The following is a 13,478-nucleotide window of genomic DNA, read 5'->3' as shown; positions in this document are numbered from 1 at the left end:
TCAGCAATTCTGAGTCCCTCAGCTCCCATCATGGCTAAACTAGCCAGCTTGCTCTGTTTTTCAAATTCTCCTGATAGCCCACAAGCTCATGCTCTTGGCCCTGTTTCATCTACTAAGTCCATCCTTCTAACTTTTGTTTCTAATTCCATTTGTCTCCAATTCCCAGTAGTTAACAGACTCGGGCTGCAAAATGTAATACAAAAAATCAAGAGATAGGCATTAAATGATTAAACTCTGGAGTAAATAACCTGGTGAACTCACAGTCCCTCCAAAAACTCATGCTGTGTATTCTAACACGTCCTTGACACTTGAATGTTTCCAAATTGGGAGGCGAACCTAGAGGTAAATACAATTTTACTTTCTTGTATTAATTCCTAGTTTACCTTTCCCGCATATCTCTATTCCAACCTGGGGATTTCTAAATCTTTTCAATAATTTTAAAGTGTCCTAATATAAAGGTTAGAAATACCTGCATCACAAATTCTCGACGTCGAGGCATTCCTCTTTCTGAAAGCAAAACATAATCTGGCTCCTTTTCCTTTTTGGCCTGTTGAATTTGAGCCAGGCGGCTAATAGGGTTCATTCCTTGACCATATTCTGGTCCAGCCTGAAAAATAATTATAGAAAAAAATATTAAAATATGTTTGTAAAACATGTTATTGGATCCTTAGAAAACACTGGTTCTTCCCTCTACCCCATAACCCAAAACTGTGATTAGAGAAGATAAACGAGAATCATTAATGAAGATTCATAAAGGAAAATCATAAAATGTATCTGTAACTAAGGTTTCTATGGGATATGGGGCTCAGAGGTATTATTAATAAGTTGGATCAACTCTGCTTTTAAAATTGAGTAACTTCAGTACAGGAGAGGTACTTTATAACTTCTGTTCATTAAAAAATACCAAAAAGAACATAAAAAGACAAGCCATGAACTGGAAAGAGATATTTGTAACACATATAACTAAAAACGATATGTCCAGTATCCAAAATATATTTTTAAAAACTCCTAGAAAGTACTAAGAAAAAGACAATCTAAAAAAAAAAGAATAGGCAAAAGATGAAGAGATACTTCACAGAAGGAAAAAAACATGAAAAGATAACCTCATTAGGACTCAAAAAATGTACATTAAAACCACAGTGAGAAACTACCTCACACCCATCAATTTAGCAAAAATTAAGAAATCTGACAGCTCTAACTGATGAGAATGGGGAGTAACAGAAACCAAAATTTTTTATGTGGGCAAAAGATTTGAACAGACCCTTCATCAAGCCTCATGTCCCACTAAACAAACATATAAATTGTCAATATCAGTCACTGGGGAAATGTAAATTGAAACCACAATGGATACCAATACACATGTATTTGAACATCTGAAATTTAGAAGATTGACTATACTAAATGTTATCAAAGATGTGGAGAATCTCAAATATTCACACACTGCTGAGGAGAATGTAAAGTGTACAGTCTCTATCACTTTGAAAAACAGTGGCAGTTTCTTGAAAAGTGGAATATATACCTACTAAGTGATGAAGCCATTCCATTTTGAAGCATTTACCCAAAAGAAATGAAAGCATATGCTCATAAGATATGTACACAAATGTTCATAGCAGCTTTATGCGTTTAATAGCCAAAAATTAGAAACCATCCCAAATAGCCACCAACAAGTAGATGAATAAACAAATGGTGATATATCCATACAATGAAATACTCCTAAAAGATCTTAAGCAGAGGCATGACATGATCAGACAGGTGTCTCTAAAAATCATACTTTTTAAAAGATCATTTGGTGTCAAGAGTACTTACAGGGAGGCCAGTTAAAACCTTACTGTAGGGGCCAAGCCCGTGGCACACTCGGGAGAGTGCAGCGCTGGGAGTGCAGCGGCACTCCCGCCGCGGGTTCAGATCCTATATAGGGATGGCTGGTGCGCTCACTGGCTGAGCATGGTGCGGGCAACACCAAGCCAAGGGTGTTGGTCACAAAAAGGACAAAAAAAAAAAAAAAAACCTTACTGTAGTAGTTTAGGCAAGAGAGGACTGTAAGTTGGGTCAAAAAGCTGGCAAAAGGGATCGAAACAAAAGAACCAACTTAAGAAATATTTAGGTGATGGAATCAATAGAAGCTGTGATTGACTGGATACAAGGGGTAACAGAGAAGTTAAAAATGACTCCCAGCTTTCTACTTCAGCAGCTGGATGCTGGTGCCAGTCACAGAGATAAGGAATGCTGGAGGAGAAAGAGGTTTAGAAGAGAACATGGTGAGTTTTGGACACAGAGTTTGAGACACTTGTGAAATATTAAGTGAAGATGTCTAACAGGCAGTGTAGAACACAGAAGAGTATTTAGGAATCATCTATATAAAGACTGAATTGAACTCCTAGAAGTAGAAGAGCAGCCTACGGGAAGAGTAAGAGGGAAAAAGCTGAGAAGTTCACTATTACAATGCTTAAATGGGGGCCGGCCCGGTGGTGCACTGCTATAGTGCGCCGCTTGGGAAGCGCGGCGGCCCTCCCGCCGAGGGTTCGGATCCCACATACAGACCGGCCGCTCACTGGCTGAGCGAGGGGTGGGAGCAACACCGAGGGATGCGATCCCGTGGCCGGTCCCGGTCCGGTACGGGCGCGACACTGAGGGTTGCGATCCATTGCCGGTCACGAAAAAAGACAAAAAAGGATAAAAAAAAAAAAAAACTACAGTGCTTAAGTGGAGGGAAAGGAGAGATAAAAGGAGACGTTCAGCTTTTGATAAAACTCTGGTTCCTACTTTTACTTACATGACAAAAAAAATTGAATAAATTTATAAAGGGAGTGAAGAAGAACTAATGAGAAAAGACAAATACAGACAATAATTTCTAAGTCTACGATTGAGATCTCAATGAAAAGGTAAAGAGAAACTCTGAGTCTGGCACTAGAAGTTTGCCTAGTACATGAAGATGTTCAAATAAATATGTATTTCCAGTGGTATGCTATCTTTATTCCTGTTTCATTTGACTCTAAGAATGCCTTAAAGTTCTAAAGAAATTGTTGTTGATATGTATTCCAATGACCGAGAACTAGAGGCATAAATCCAATTTAGAATGCCTTGGTTTCTTTCTCTGACTGAAATTAAATACTAGTACACTTAACAATTAATTCCTTGGACACCAAGTCTTAGATTATCATCCTACAAACCAGTACGGACAGTCTTATAATAGCTGTGTCCAGAAAATTTTATCTCCAACACTGGAAAGCCTTCTTTGAAGTCTCATCTTATAGAAGAGAACTACATTAAAAAACAGGATATAAATGCAAACACATCATCAGGGCAGTTTTACACATTAACAGGATAACTTTATAGAGTAAATCTTAAAATCCAAAAGGTGTTCACAACTAACCAGTTTCAAATGGGCACTAGAGTCAGAAATGACTGGATCTGAAACCTGACTCTGCTAAAGGATCTCGGGTAAATTTCTTAAATACAAATAGCCTTGTGTGTAATTTGGGGATAATAGCTACATCATAGAGTGATCAAGATGATCAAATGAGACAATGGGATAGTTTCACTATTTTAAATAAAACCAATGCAAATAATTACAGGTATTTTCTCTACTTCCATGGTATATAAGGAACTGTAGACCTTATATGTATAAACCATACATCAATACATGAGGAAATGAGGAAAATGCTGAAGATCCAGATACTATTCCAAGCTAATCTATTTACTGGCACATCGTAAGGTATGATCATACTCAAAATTATCTAGACTCGGGCCGGCCCGGTGGCGCACTGGAGAGTGTGCCACTTGGGAGTGTGGTGGCGCTCCCGCCGAGGGTTCGGATCCCATGTGGAGACCGGTTCCTGCTCACTGGCTGAGCGCGGAGCGGGCGCAACACTGAGGGTTGCGATCCCATTGCCGGTCCCCGGTATGGGCACAACACCGAGGGTTGCGATCCCGTTACCGGTCAGTAAAAAAAAGACAAAAAAAGGAAAAAAAAAAAAATTATCTAGACTCCAACTCATCATATGCATGTTGTTTTCCCAAAATAACCTTACATTTCAGAGGATATCTATAGGCTTTATTTTAACATAAGACAGACGTGGCACAAGTACCTCCAACTATGATGTATATGAAGAAGAATGCAGGGGGCTAACCTAGTCTAGGAGTAGGAGAGGAGAGAAAGCTTCCCTAAAGAAGTCACGTTCATGCTGAGATCTAAATGATGGATACATAGAAAGTTCCAAAATTATATACTAGGAAGCACTAGCAAATAATTTTGAGAATTCAAAATGTTTCTTCCCATCGCCCACCTCTGGGGAACATTTAAATAATAATCTTGCCTTTAACAGATATAGTTAAAATAAAAATTAAATTTATATCATAGTATCAAGACACAGAGCTCTTTTCTAGTCTAATAGCTTATTATTCTTAATTTTGTTGAGATTAGATTTCTTTTAATAGATTAGATGTAAGTTACTGCAACCAGTTTTCTGTTGCCATTCTGATGTAAATAAAGCACTGTGCTTCCATCATCAAAAAGCTACATATAGCTGTTTTACATATTAAGAGATTTAAGAAAATAGATCATGGACATATTCATATACATATAAAATGTACAGTATTAAATATAAAATACCAACAGTTAATGTTTCTTGAGTACTTATTATATGCATTATTATTAATAAAAAATACTTAATAATTACTAATGCATCCTATACGTGGTTTCAGTTAATACTTACAACAATCCTATGAAGCAAGTACAATTACTATTACACTTTATAAATGAAGAAATGTAATATTTGAAAAGTTAGGTAACTTGCTCAGGTCACAGGGATTCACACTTAAAAACTGACTCCAAAGTTCAGGCTCTTAATAGCTATGTCCTACTACCTGACTGTGTAATTAGAGCATATGAACAAAAGCCAGTCCTCCTCAGAACCACTATGACTCATGATGAGTGGATCTATTCAACATTTATTTTTAGTCCACCCTACATATAATGAAGAATGCTATTTCAGGGAATGCATAATCTATATCTCCTTCTAATGAAGTAATGCCAGTATTCATTAAAAAGAACAAGTATTTATGAAGTTATTTATGCTGTTATTTATGTATACCTATATATATATGTTTGTATTTTGAAACAAGCAAAGGAACAAAGGTACAAAACCTATAAAAATACCTAAATTGTGCCAATGCATGATCTAAAAAACAGAAATTCATCAAAGATTAAATATATTTCTTATCTGTAATCCTTAATTTGTAGAGCCTAATCAAAAGAAGTCTGCTAAACAAGTGAGGCTGAGCTGGCACCTGAGATGCTGGCAATTTAAGGTTTTCTGTAGAAACACAGAACTCTGGCTCCATTCATGTTATACATTTTGAGCATTCATGGGCACTGTCCTGTACTAAATGCTGACTCATCTCATTCTTCTGACTTTTGCCTTTTTTTCTTTCAAATGTAAATAAAATAGTCACAACATCTTGCAAAGCTGTGTGCTCTGTATTCTTCCTTGGCAAGGTACACATGTCTGAGTGAATGAAAACAAAATAATGCCATCTGCCTCATGTGGTTGCTATGAGGATTAAGTGTGATAAAGCATGCAAAGTGCTGGGACAAAGTCTGGCACATAGAGTGCTTTATAATATCTAGTTGCTGCTGCTGTCATCATTGTTAGCATTATTCATGTAACTGTTACTGCATATCCTCTTACCATTTCATGATATCCTAAGCAGTTATATATAGCAGTTGTATGCAGAAAAAACATTATATTAAAGATCAGAGCAGGGGCCGGCCCGGTGGCGCACTGCTACAGTGCACTGCTTGGGAAGCGTAGCGGCGCTCCCGCCGAGGGTTCGGATCCCACATACAGACCGGCCGCTCACTGGCTGAGCGAGGAGCGGGAGCAACACCGAGGGCTGCGATCACGTTGCCGGTCCCGGTCCGGTACGGGCGCGACACTGAGGGTTGCGATCCGTTGCAAAAAAAAAAAAAAAAAAAAAAAAAAAAAAAAAAAAAAAAAAAGATCAGAGCGGTTCAGATTCTTCCACACGATAGCTGAATAAAAATAAGCAAATTCTTTGAACATCTTAGGCTGGCCGGTTAGCTCACATGGGAGAGCATAGTGCTGATAACACTACGGGCAAGGGTTTGGATTCCTGCACTGGCTAGGCACCAAAAAAAAAAAAAAAAAAATTCTTTGAACATCTTTTGTAAAGACTCATTTCTAGGGCCGGCCCGGTGGCACACTCGGTAGAGTGCGGCACTTGGGAGCGCGGCAGCACTCCCGCTGAGGGTTCAGATCCCTTATAGAGACCGGTCCGCTCACTGGTTGAGCGTGGTGCGAGCGCAACACCGAGGGTTGCGATCCCGTTACCGGTCACGAAAAAAGACAAAAAGGAAAAGAAAAAAAGACTCATTTCTAAAATGAGAGATCATCTACCTTACATGATTATTATGAGGATTAAACTAAAGGTGACATGAATGGAAAAGTACTTTTTAAACCATAAAAACTATAAATGTCTAAGATATTATTTGATAAGCAAATGCAGGTTCACAGGTATTTAAAAAGCAAAACAGAATTGTCATTAATTTATAGTCACATGTCCTGTCCTGATTCCAGAACTGTATATAATCCACAGGTTAGGGACCTGTCTTACAGAAAAACTTTTATCTGTAACCACTATAATATTTATTATTAAAACAAACTGATATTCACAAGCATATACATACCTTTACTATTGTTTTAGGGCGTTTTTTAAAAAACAGTTTTGGCTTTTCCACCACAGGAAGAGGTGGAAGTTTTTTAAGTTCCTGTAAGACAGTGGTTGCAGCGCGCTTCTTGGAGAGTTTTTTGCTATTTCCCTCTCCTTCTGCAGAAAACTCTCCCACTGACACTCGAGTAACAAAGCTTTTCATATGTGGTGGTCCACTTTCTTTAATAACCTATTAAATATAAGTAAAATATTAAACAATGTACAGACACTGAAGATGTGTTTTTATAGCATGAATCTCAATATTCATATCATAATCAAAATTGATATTAAGAATTATGCCAAATTATAGAATTTCTTTAAGAAAGCTACTATGAAGGTATTATCAGGAATATATTATATCATATATCAGTATATTCATGTATGATACTTCTGATGCTTAATGAACTGAGGCTGAAAAAAAACTTAAACAAATACATTGAATTCACAGTTAAAATTGTTTTTTATTATGTTAAAACAGACAATTCTAATTATGGTTTCCCCATGTCTTATGAAACACAAAATTAAAAACATAAAACATACCATATTAGACTAGATACCATATTAGGTAAGCCATCTAGAATAATAATTTGTATATAATTGCATCCACATCTAATTTTCTCCTATGTAAAAGTAAGTTATTGGAGGACAAAGACTATGTCTTATTGCAGCTCTATAACCCAGAAAGCATCCTGCTTGCTGAAGCTTCTCAAAAACCGTTGATGGTTGTAAACTAATCTATTTTACAGAGACCTCAAAGGCTGTTTTACAGAAAAGAAATATTTACTCTTATGAAATGACCTTTAAAAGGTAAGCAGATATGCCACAAAAATACCTACCTTTCTAGAGTAATGAATTATGAATCTGTCTGCTATGAATGCTCCTAAATCCTGTTTGAACCACTCTTACTTTTTAACTATGCCAGCTTTCAGAGGAAAGTTGCCTTCCAAAACCTGAGTATTCAAAATTTTAGTCTCCTTCAAACTTCTGAGCTATAGAAGACACCCTATTTAATTAGCCTACTATTTAATATCATATTGAGATTGTCTTCTAATATTGGCTAACAAGTACAAAAAGGTATGCAAACAATCCGTTATCTCAATAATCCAACATTGTTAGGAATAAAGAATTTATCATAAGCATTCTTTCTAACTAAAGCTTACTAGTTTAAACACCTAAACTGTTTATTTTTAGCCATTTTGATGGACATCTTCCTCAACTAAAAGAAAAGTATATATTTTACTGACTTAATAGAGAATACCATATATTTAAACCTTTTATTGCTCACATTAGATCATCATTTTGATCAGCAAATATTCTACACTATAATATATTCGTGTCCCCAAGGACTTCTAAGACTTATAAAACTGCCTGTTTCTAATCATTGCAGTCTTTTAAAGATTTGATATTTCGATAATTTTTGAGTATATGCAATTACTTTCAATAGGTTTTCCAAATTTTCCTTACGAATTCTTGGTGGAACCAAGAAGCCCTTGAGTATATTCTTTCCCTGCCTTCCTCATTTTGCCACTTCTAATCTGCTACCGGCTGAGAACTCAGATAACCCAACTTGTTAGAACTGTGTCCAAGAAAAAAGTAAACAGTTTCTCAGTCCATTTCAGATGATCCTGCCAATGAGTAAAATGAGGGATCTTTGCATGGTTAAATGTCACACAGTCTGTAGGAGAATTCTCCACAACTGTTTCAGATTATTTCCTGGTTCTTGCTCACTTACCAAACATAAATTGCAAAATTAGTGACCTCTTAATAAGTGAGGTACTATAATAATTATTTTTTAAGGTCTTCTCTTTTAAATTTCATATAATTTTATAAATATATTTAGGATATATTTATCTAGTTGTAAAGTAAAGAGCTGCTTCATTACTTCTCAGTGATTTATTAGTTAAGGTTAAAGTTAAACATATTTTGGCCTCCACACAATTAAAAGAAATTGGATATTAACATAAGCAAGTTATGTGTCACTAAATATTAACTTGAATATTTTTAGTATGATTCTACTTAAAACACCGAATCTTACAGGATACTACAAATTATCTTATACCCAGAAAATAAATTTTATTATGAAAATTGAAATATCATGTACATAAATACAGAAAAGACAGACAGTTCAGCAGTAATCCAAGACATTATCGTGATTTCTATTTTACACAGGGCCTATATTATTTCATGATAGAGTTTGAGCTTAAAGGAGCACATTAACTTTTGCAGGATACTAGTATACCACTTAATTTTATTTGTCTGTTTTAAATAACCAAAGTAGGGGAAGAAAAAATTGGAAGATCTCTCCTGAGCACGTACCTCAAAACTGACAGGCATATTTCGCTTGAGAGCAATCTCGAACACTAAGCTGATCTCAGACTTATTTGCATCTTTGTCGTCGTCCGTTTCTTTTCCTGACTCGCCATTCTAAACCCAGACAGACAGGAGAACACTGAATCCTGATATAACAAACTTCATATACATTTTATAATCGAGAGGGCCTATCTAGAATATGATAAGAAAACCATAGACTTTATCTAGTGGATTCTCATGTAACCACAGCAGTCAAAGGCTTTGCTGCCAGGCGTTTTGTTATTTGGTTTTTAGGGTTTTTTTCTTTGAAGAAGAAGCATTTAAAGCTGAGTTTGAAAATCGTTTACTCAACCATACACAAATTGAGTTTATCCCACATCCCCAGGCCGTTATCTTATGTTAGAGATCTCTACCCACAGCACACACACACACACACACACACACACACACACACACACACACACACACACACACAAATTCCCCCACTAGTATTCTAACATGATCTATGAAAACTATGCTATAGAAAGAGTACAGGATGCCAACTAGGATGTTGGAGCTGTGTCTGGCAATGGCACCAATTCATGTATTTAACATATACTTCTAGAGGGCCTCATATATGCTCAACATAGTATAATTATTAAAGATAAAAAGCATATGGTCTAGTGGGAAAACAGATAAGAGTTATAACAAAAGTGTACAAGCAGAAAACATGTAAGTCTGCCATTAACACAAATCTTAAAGAAGGAGGAACAACAGGTTTGGGCAAAAGGGAACTGTAAAGACTGAATAATTGAGATCCACGTAACTAAGTGAAGAAGTCCAATAGGAAGATGACTACTCTAAAGGACATGTCTGAGCTAGAGATACTATTTTGAAGTCAATGGAGAAAGCAGCTGAAGTCATAAGAATGAGATCTCTGTAGGCAAGATTACTCAAGAATAGCCTCAATATCCTCATTTATAAAATAAAGCAGGACTGAAAAAATGCATAAATATCTCTCCACTTTAAATTCCTTGATTCTACATTAACACAATATAATCTATGTTCAACAGACACAGCATTAAATGCAATGCAAAAGAATGTTATTTATCATCCTGTACACATCCCAAAATCCTGAGTTGCCTGGGAAGTGAACTACAGAAGTGAACCAAAGTTCTGGAAGGTAAGGTCATCCTGGCAAGAACACATGAGTTTAGGACAGCAGACAGATAGTCTGAGAAGCAAATCTTAGCAGATCATCACTGCAGTATTCGTTCCTATCAGAATAAATTACTTCTTTTATTTATAAAATACACTTATTTGTCTTCTCAATAATCTTGTTGGGGAAGTATAAGAAAGAGACTGTTACACGCAGCAGCACCACACCTGAGATGATTTTTCTGGAATAGGTTCATTCTGCAGTGCTTGAAGGGCTTTCATTGCAGCATTGTGTCGAGCAGCTTGTCGCGTCTTTCCTTCCCCAAAAAATTCATTATTTCCTACCGTCAGCTGAACATAAAAGATCTTAGGCATTGGGCAATGATACCTAAAATAAGAAAATAAAAACATTAATGTTAGTTCAATAAAGTCACTCTATAACCATTAGCAAGATTTGTTTAAAATGATATCAACTATACAATGTACTACACCTTCTTATCAACCCTAATAAAATTTAATCTCATGAATGTACTTATAAAAGATAAAATGTGAGCCAAGATAATAGTATGTACGATCTCCATGAAAAACATACATAGAATAAGACATTAAACAAAGTAATACAGTAAAAATTGTTTAATTATATCACAGAAGACTTTATGGTAGGAAGTTTTCAATCAGATGTTGAGGGAAGTGAGACGAATGATCTGGTGCTGAGCACAGGGAGCTACTACAGAGGCTGGGGACAGGCAAGCCAGCTTAGGCGACAACGTGCAGATTACTATGCTTTTAGCAGAAGACAGTTATGATTAGAAATGTGGGGACAGAGAGATGGACTCAGTACAATGCAAAGTAATAAGGAGATTAGATTCAACATAAGAAAGAATAAGGAATTTAAGCCAATTCTTAAGCAGGAAGTATTACAATAAAATGTATTTGAGCTGAGAAATTTTAGCAATTTTGTGTTTAATGAGCCTGAGGTAACGAGGTGTGACTAGAACACTGCAATAATGCAAACATGAGGGGACAAAAGAGGCTGTCAGAAGAAATAACAAACCTAAAAGAAATTAAGAAGAAAAAATTAATAGGATATGCAATAAAATCCATTAATTCAACAATTATTTATGGGATGTCTTCTATATGACAGGAGAAGATAACAATGAACAAAAACGCACTTACATTATGGTGGGAAGACAGAAAATAAATAATATGTGTAATATAGTATGTCAGAGATACAGGTAAGAGAAAAGTAAAAAGGGAAGGGTTCAGAAGTGTCAAAGAGGTGGGTTTTAAACAGGGTGGTCAAGGAAAGTTTCACTGAGAAGGTAACAATTATGTAAAGACCTGAAATAAGTGAAGGAGCAAACCATGTAGGTGTCTGGGACAGTGGATTTGAGGCAGAGAAAACAAGTACAAAGGCCCTGAGGCAGGAATTTGCCATGCAGGTTCAAGTGACTCAGAGGCTAGTCTGGCTAGAGTTGAGGGAATGAGGGAAGGAAAGCTAGATGAGAAGCAAGAGGCACCCAGATTCCATACGGCCTTCCCTAAAAATCACTGTAAGAATCTGACTTTTACCCAGAGTAAAATGTCCAGCCACTGGAAGGTTGTCAGCAGAAAAGTGACATGATCTGACTTATACTTTGGAAGCATCATCTGATTACTATGCTGAGGACAGACTGCAGGGGAACAATGGTGCAGCAGCAAGATCTAACAGCAGGCTACTGCGGTAATACAGGGGAAGGGTGATTGTAGCCTGAACTAGGATGCAGCAGTGAAAGTGATGAGGAGTCACTGGATTCTGGATGAATTCTAAAAGTAGAGATGATGGGTTTACCTAAGGGATGGCTATGGAATGTGACAGAGGAGTCAAGAATGACCCAGCACTTTAGAACTTAGCAACCTGAAGGTGGAATACCCATATACTGAGACAGTGAAGGCTGCAAAAGAGATTGGTTTGACGGTACTGGGGATCAGCAGCTCTGTGTTGGAGATGTTAAAATTATTAGATCTATTACACATCCAAGCAGAGATATCAAATGGAAAGTCAGATCTATGAGTCTGAATTCCAGGAAAGAGGTCCAAGGGTGGAGATAAAATTTGGGAATCATCACTATATAGATGGTACTTAAAGCCATAAAACAATGAGAACTCTGCGGGAGGCAAGCCTGGTGTCCTTCCTGAAAGCCAGATGGGAAAAAAATAAAGCACAGAAGAGGGAGGAATTGCTTGTATCTAATGCTACTACAGGTCAAGTAAAATGCTGATTGAGAAATATGAGCACTGAATTCAGCAATTTAGCAGAACAAATAGGATCAATTTTGATGAAATGGCGGATTTATAATCGTAATGCTGAATAATTAGGTTGAAAATCACTCCAGTGCTTAAAAATGTTTGTTTTTTCAAGCAAAAAGAAGTCCAGCTGAGGTCCTACTATGCTTTAGATCACTATTGGACATCCAAGTAGTGGGCATTCTATATTCAACCTGAGATAAACTGGACAGAGCACATCATGTAAGAACTCACTTGGCAGATGGGGCTAATCAATGAAGGTTTACTGAGGGTGAAGGACTAAGAGACGTAGATCAGTTCTGAAGATGCAGATGTGCAAGGCAATAATTGAAACCATGTGAGTGAGTAAGCACCTGGAAAGGCTAAGTGTAAAGGAACCAAAAAGAGCCTAAGGCTGGGATCTGATTGATGCCTATGATCAAAGTGCACAGGAAACAATAGATGACAGTGAAGGAGATGAAAGAAGGTCAGCATTAGAAAAGAAATTACAACACAATGTCAGGGAAAGGGATAATCAACAGTGTCCAATGAAGTGGAGAAATCCTGAGAATGAAAAATAGAAGTCACTGTTCTACAGGCTTTACTAAAAATCCACTTAAAAACTTGGCCTACAGTTTTTTATTAATTTGTTTTAAGATAAAGTGTTTTAAATGTGCTTTTATTATGTAAGTTACATGTTCTCATTTTCTAATTAGCAAATACAAAAAAGTTAAATGAAGAAATCGCTTATAGTAAAGGACTATTTTAACATGCAAAGACTTAAGCATTAAAAACCACAATCTTTTTTGCTCATGGATTACAATAGTATTCCAAAGTGCACAATATCATATTACCTATTTTAGATCCCTTTAATGCAGAAACTTCGACAGACTAATATGAATAATGCAGCTTACCTCCCCTCTGTACCCATAATATTTAGTTTTCCCACCTCCACAGAACTTTATGCATATTTTTAACTGGTTCTACCATAAAATTTTAAGACAAACAACCTGAAATCAGAAGTTTACTCCTGA

General features: G+C 36.6%; 1 protein-coding gene across 6 annotated transcripts in view; it reads right to left on the bottom strand.

Moving 5' to 3' along the window:
• STAU2 (staufen double-stranded RNA binding protein 2) overlaps positions 1-13,478 on the bottom strand; it is a 287,804-nt gene that overhangs the window by 170,386 nt on the left and 103,940 nt on the right. For all 6 annotated transcript variants that reach the window (XM_008578926.1, XM_008578952.1, XM_008578934.1 and 3 more), the window contains 4 exons: positions 10,408-10,567; positions 9,049-9,156; positions 6,710-6,922; positions 470-607 (listed from right to left, as the gene is read on the bottom strand). In XM_008578926.1, the coding sequence (XP_008577148.1) occupies positions 470-607; positions 6,710-6,922; positions 9,049-9,156; positions 10,408-10,567 (619 nt within the window). The remainder of the gene's footprint in view (positions 1-469; positions 608-6,709; positions 6,923-9,048; positions 9,157-10,407; positions 10,568-13,478) is intronic.

This window comes from Galeopterus variegatus, unplaced genomic scaffold (genome assembly GCF_000696425.1).
Source record: "Galeopterus variegatus unplaced genomic scaffold, G_variegatus-3.0.2 Scaffold78, whole genome shotgun sequence".
Lineage (NCBI taxonomy): Eukaryota > Metazoa > Chordata > Mammalia > Dermoptera > Cynocephalidae > Galeopterus > Galeopterus variegatus.
The sequence above is the reverse complement of the archived record's forward strand: the minus strand, read 5'-3'. Positions and strand labels throughout refer to the sequence as shown.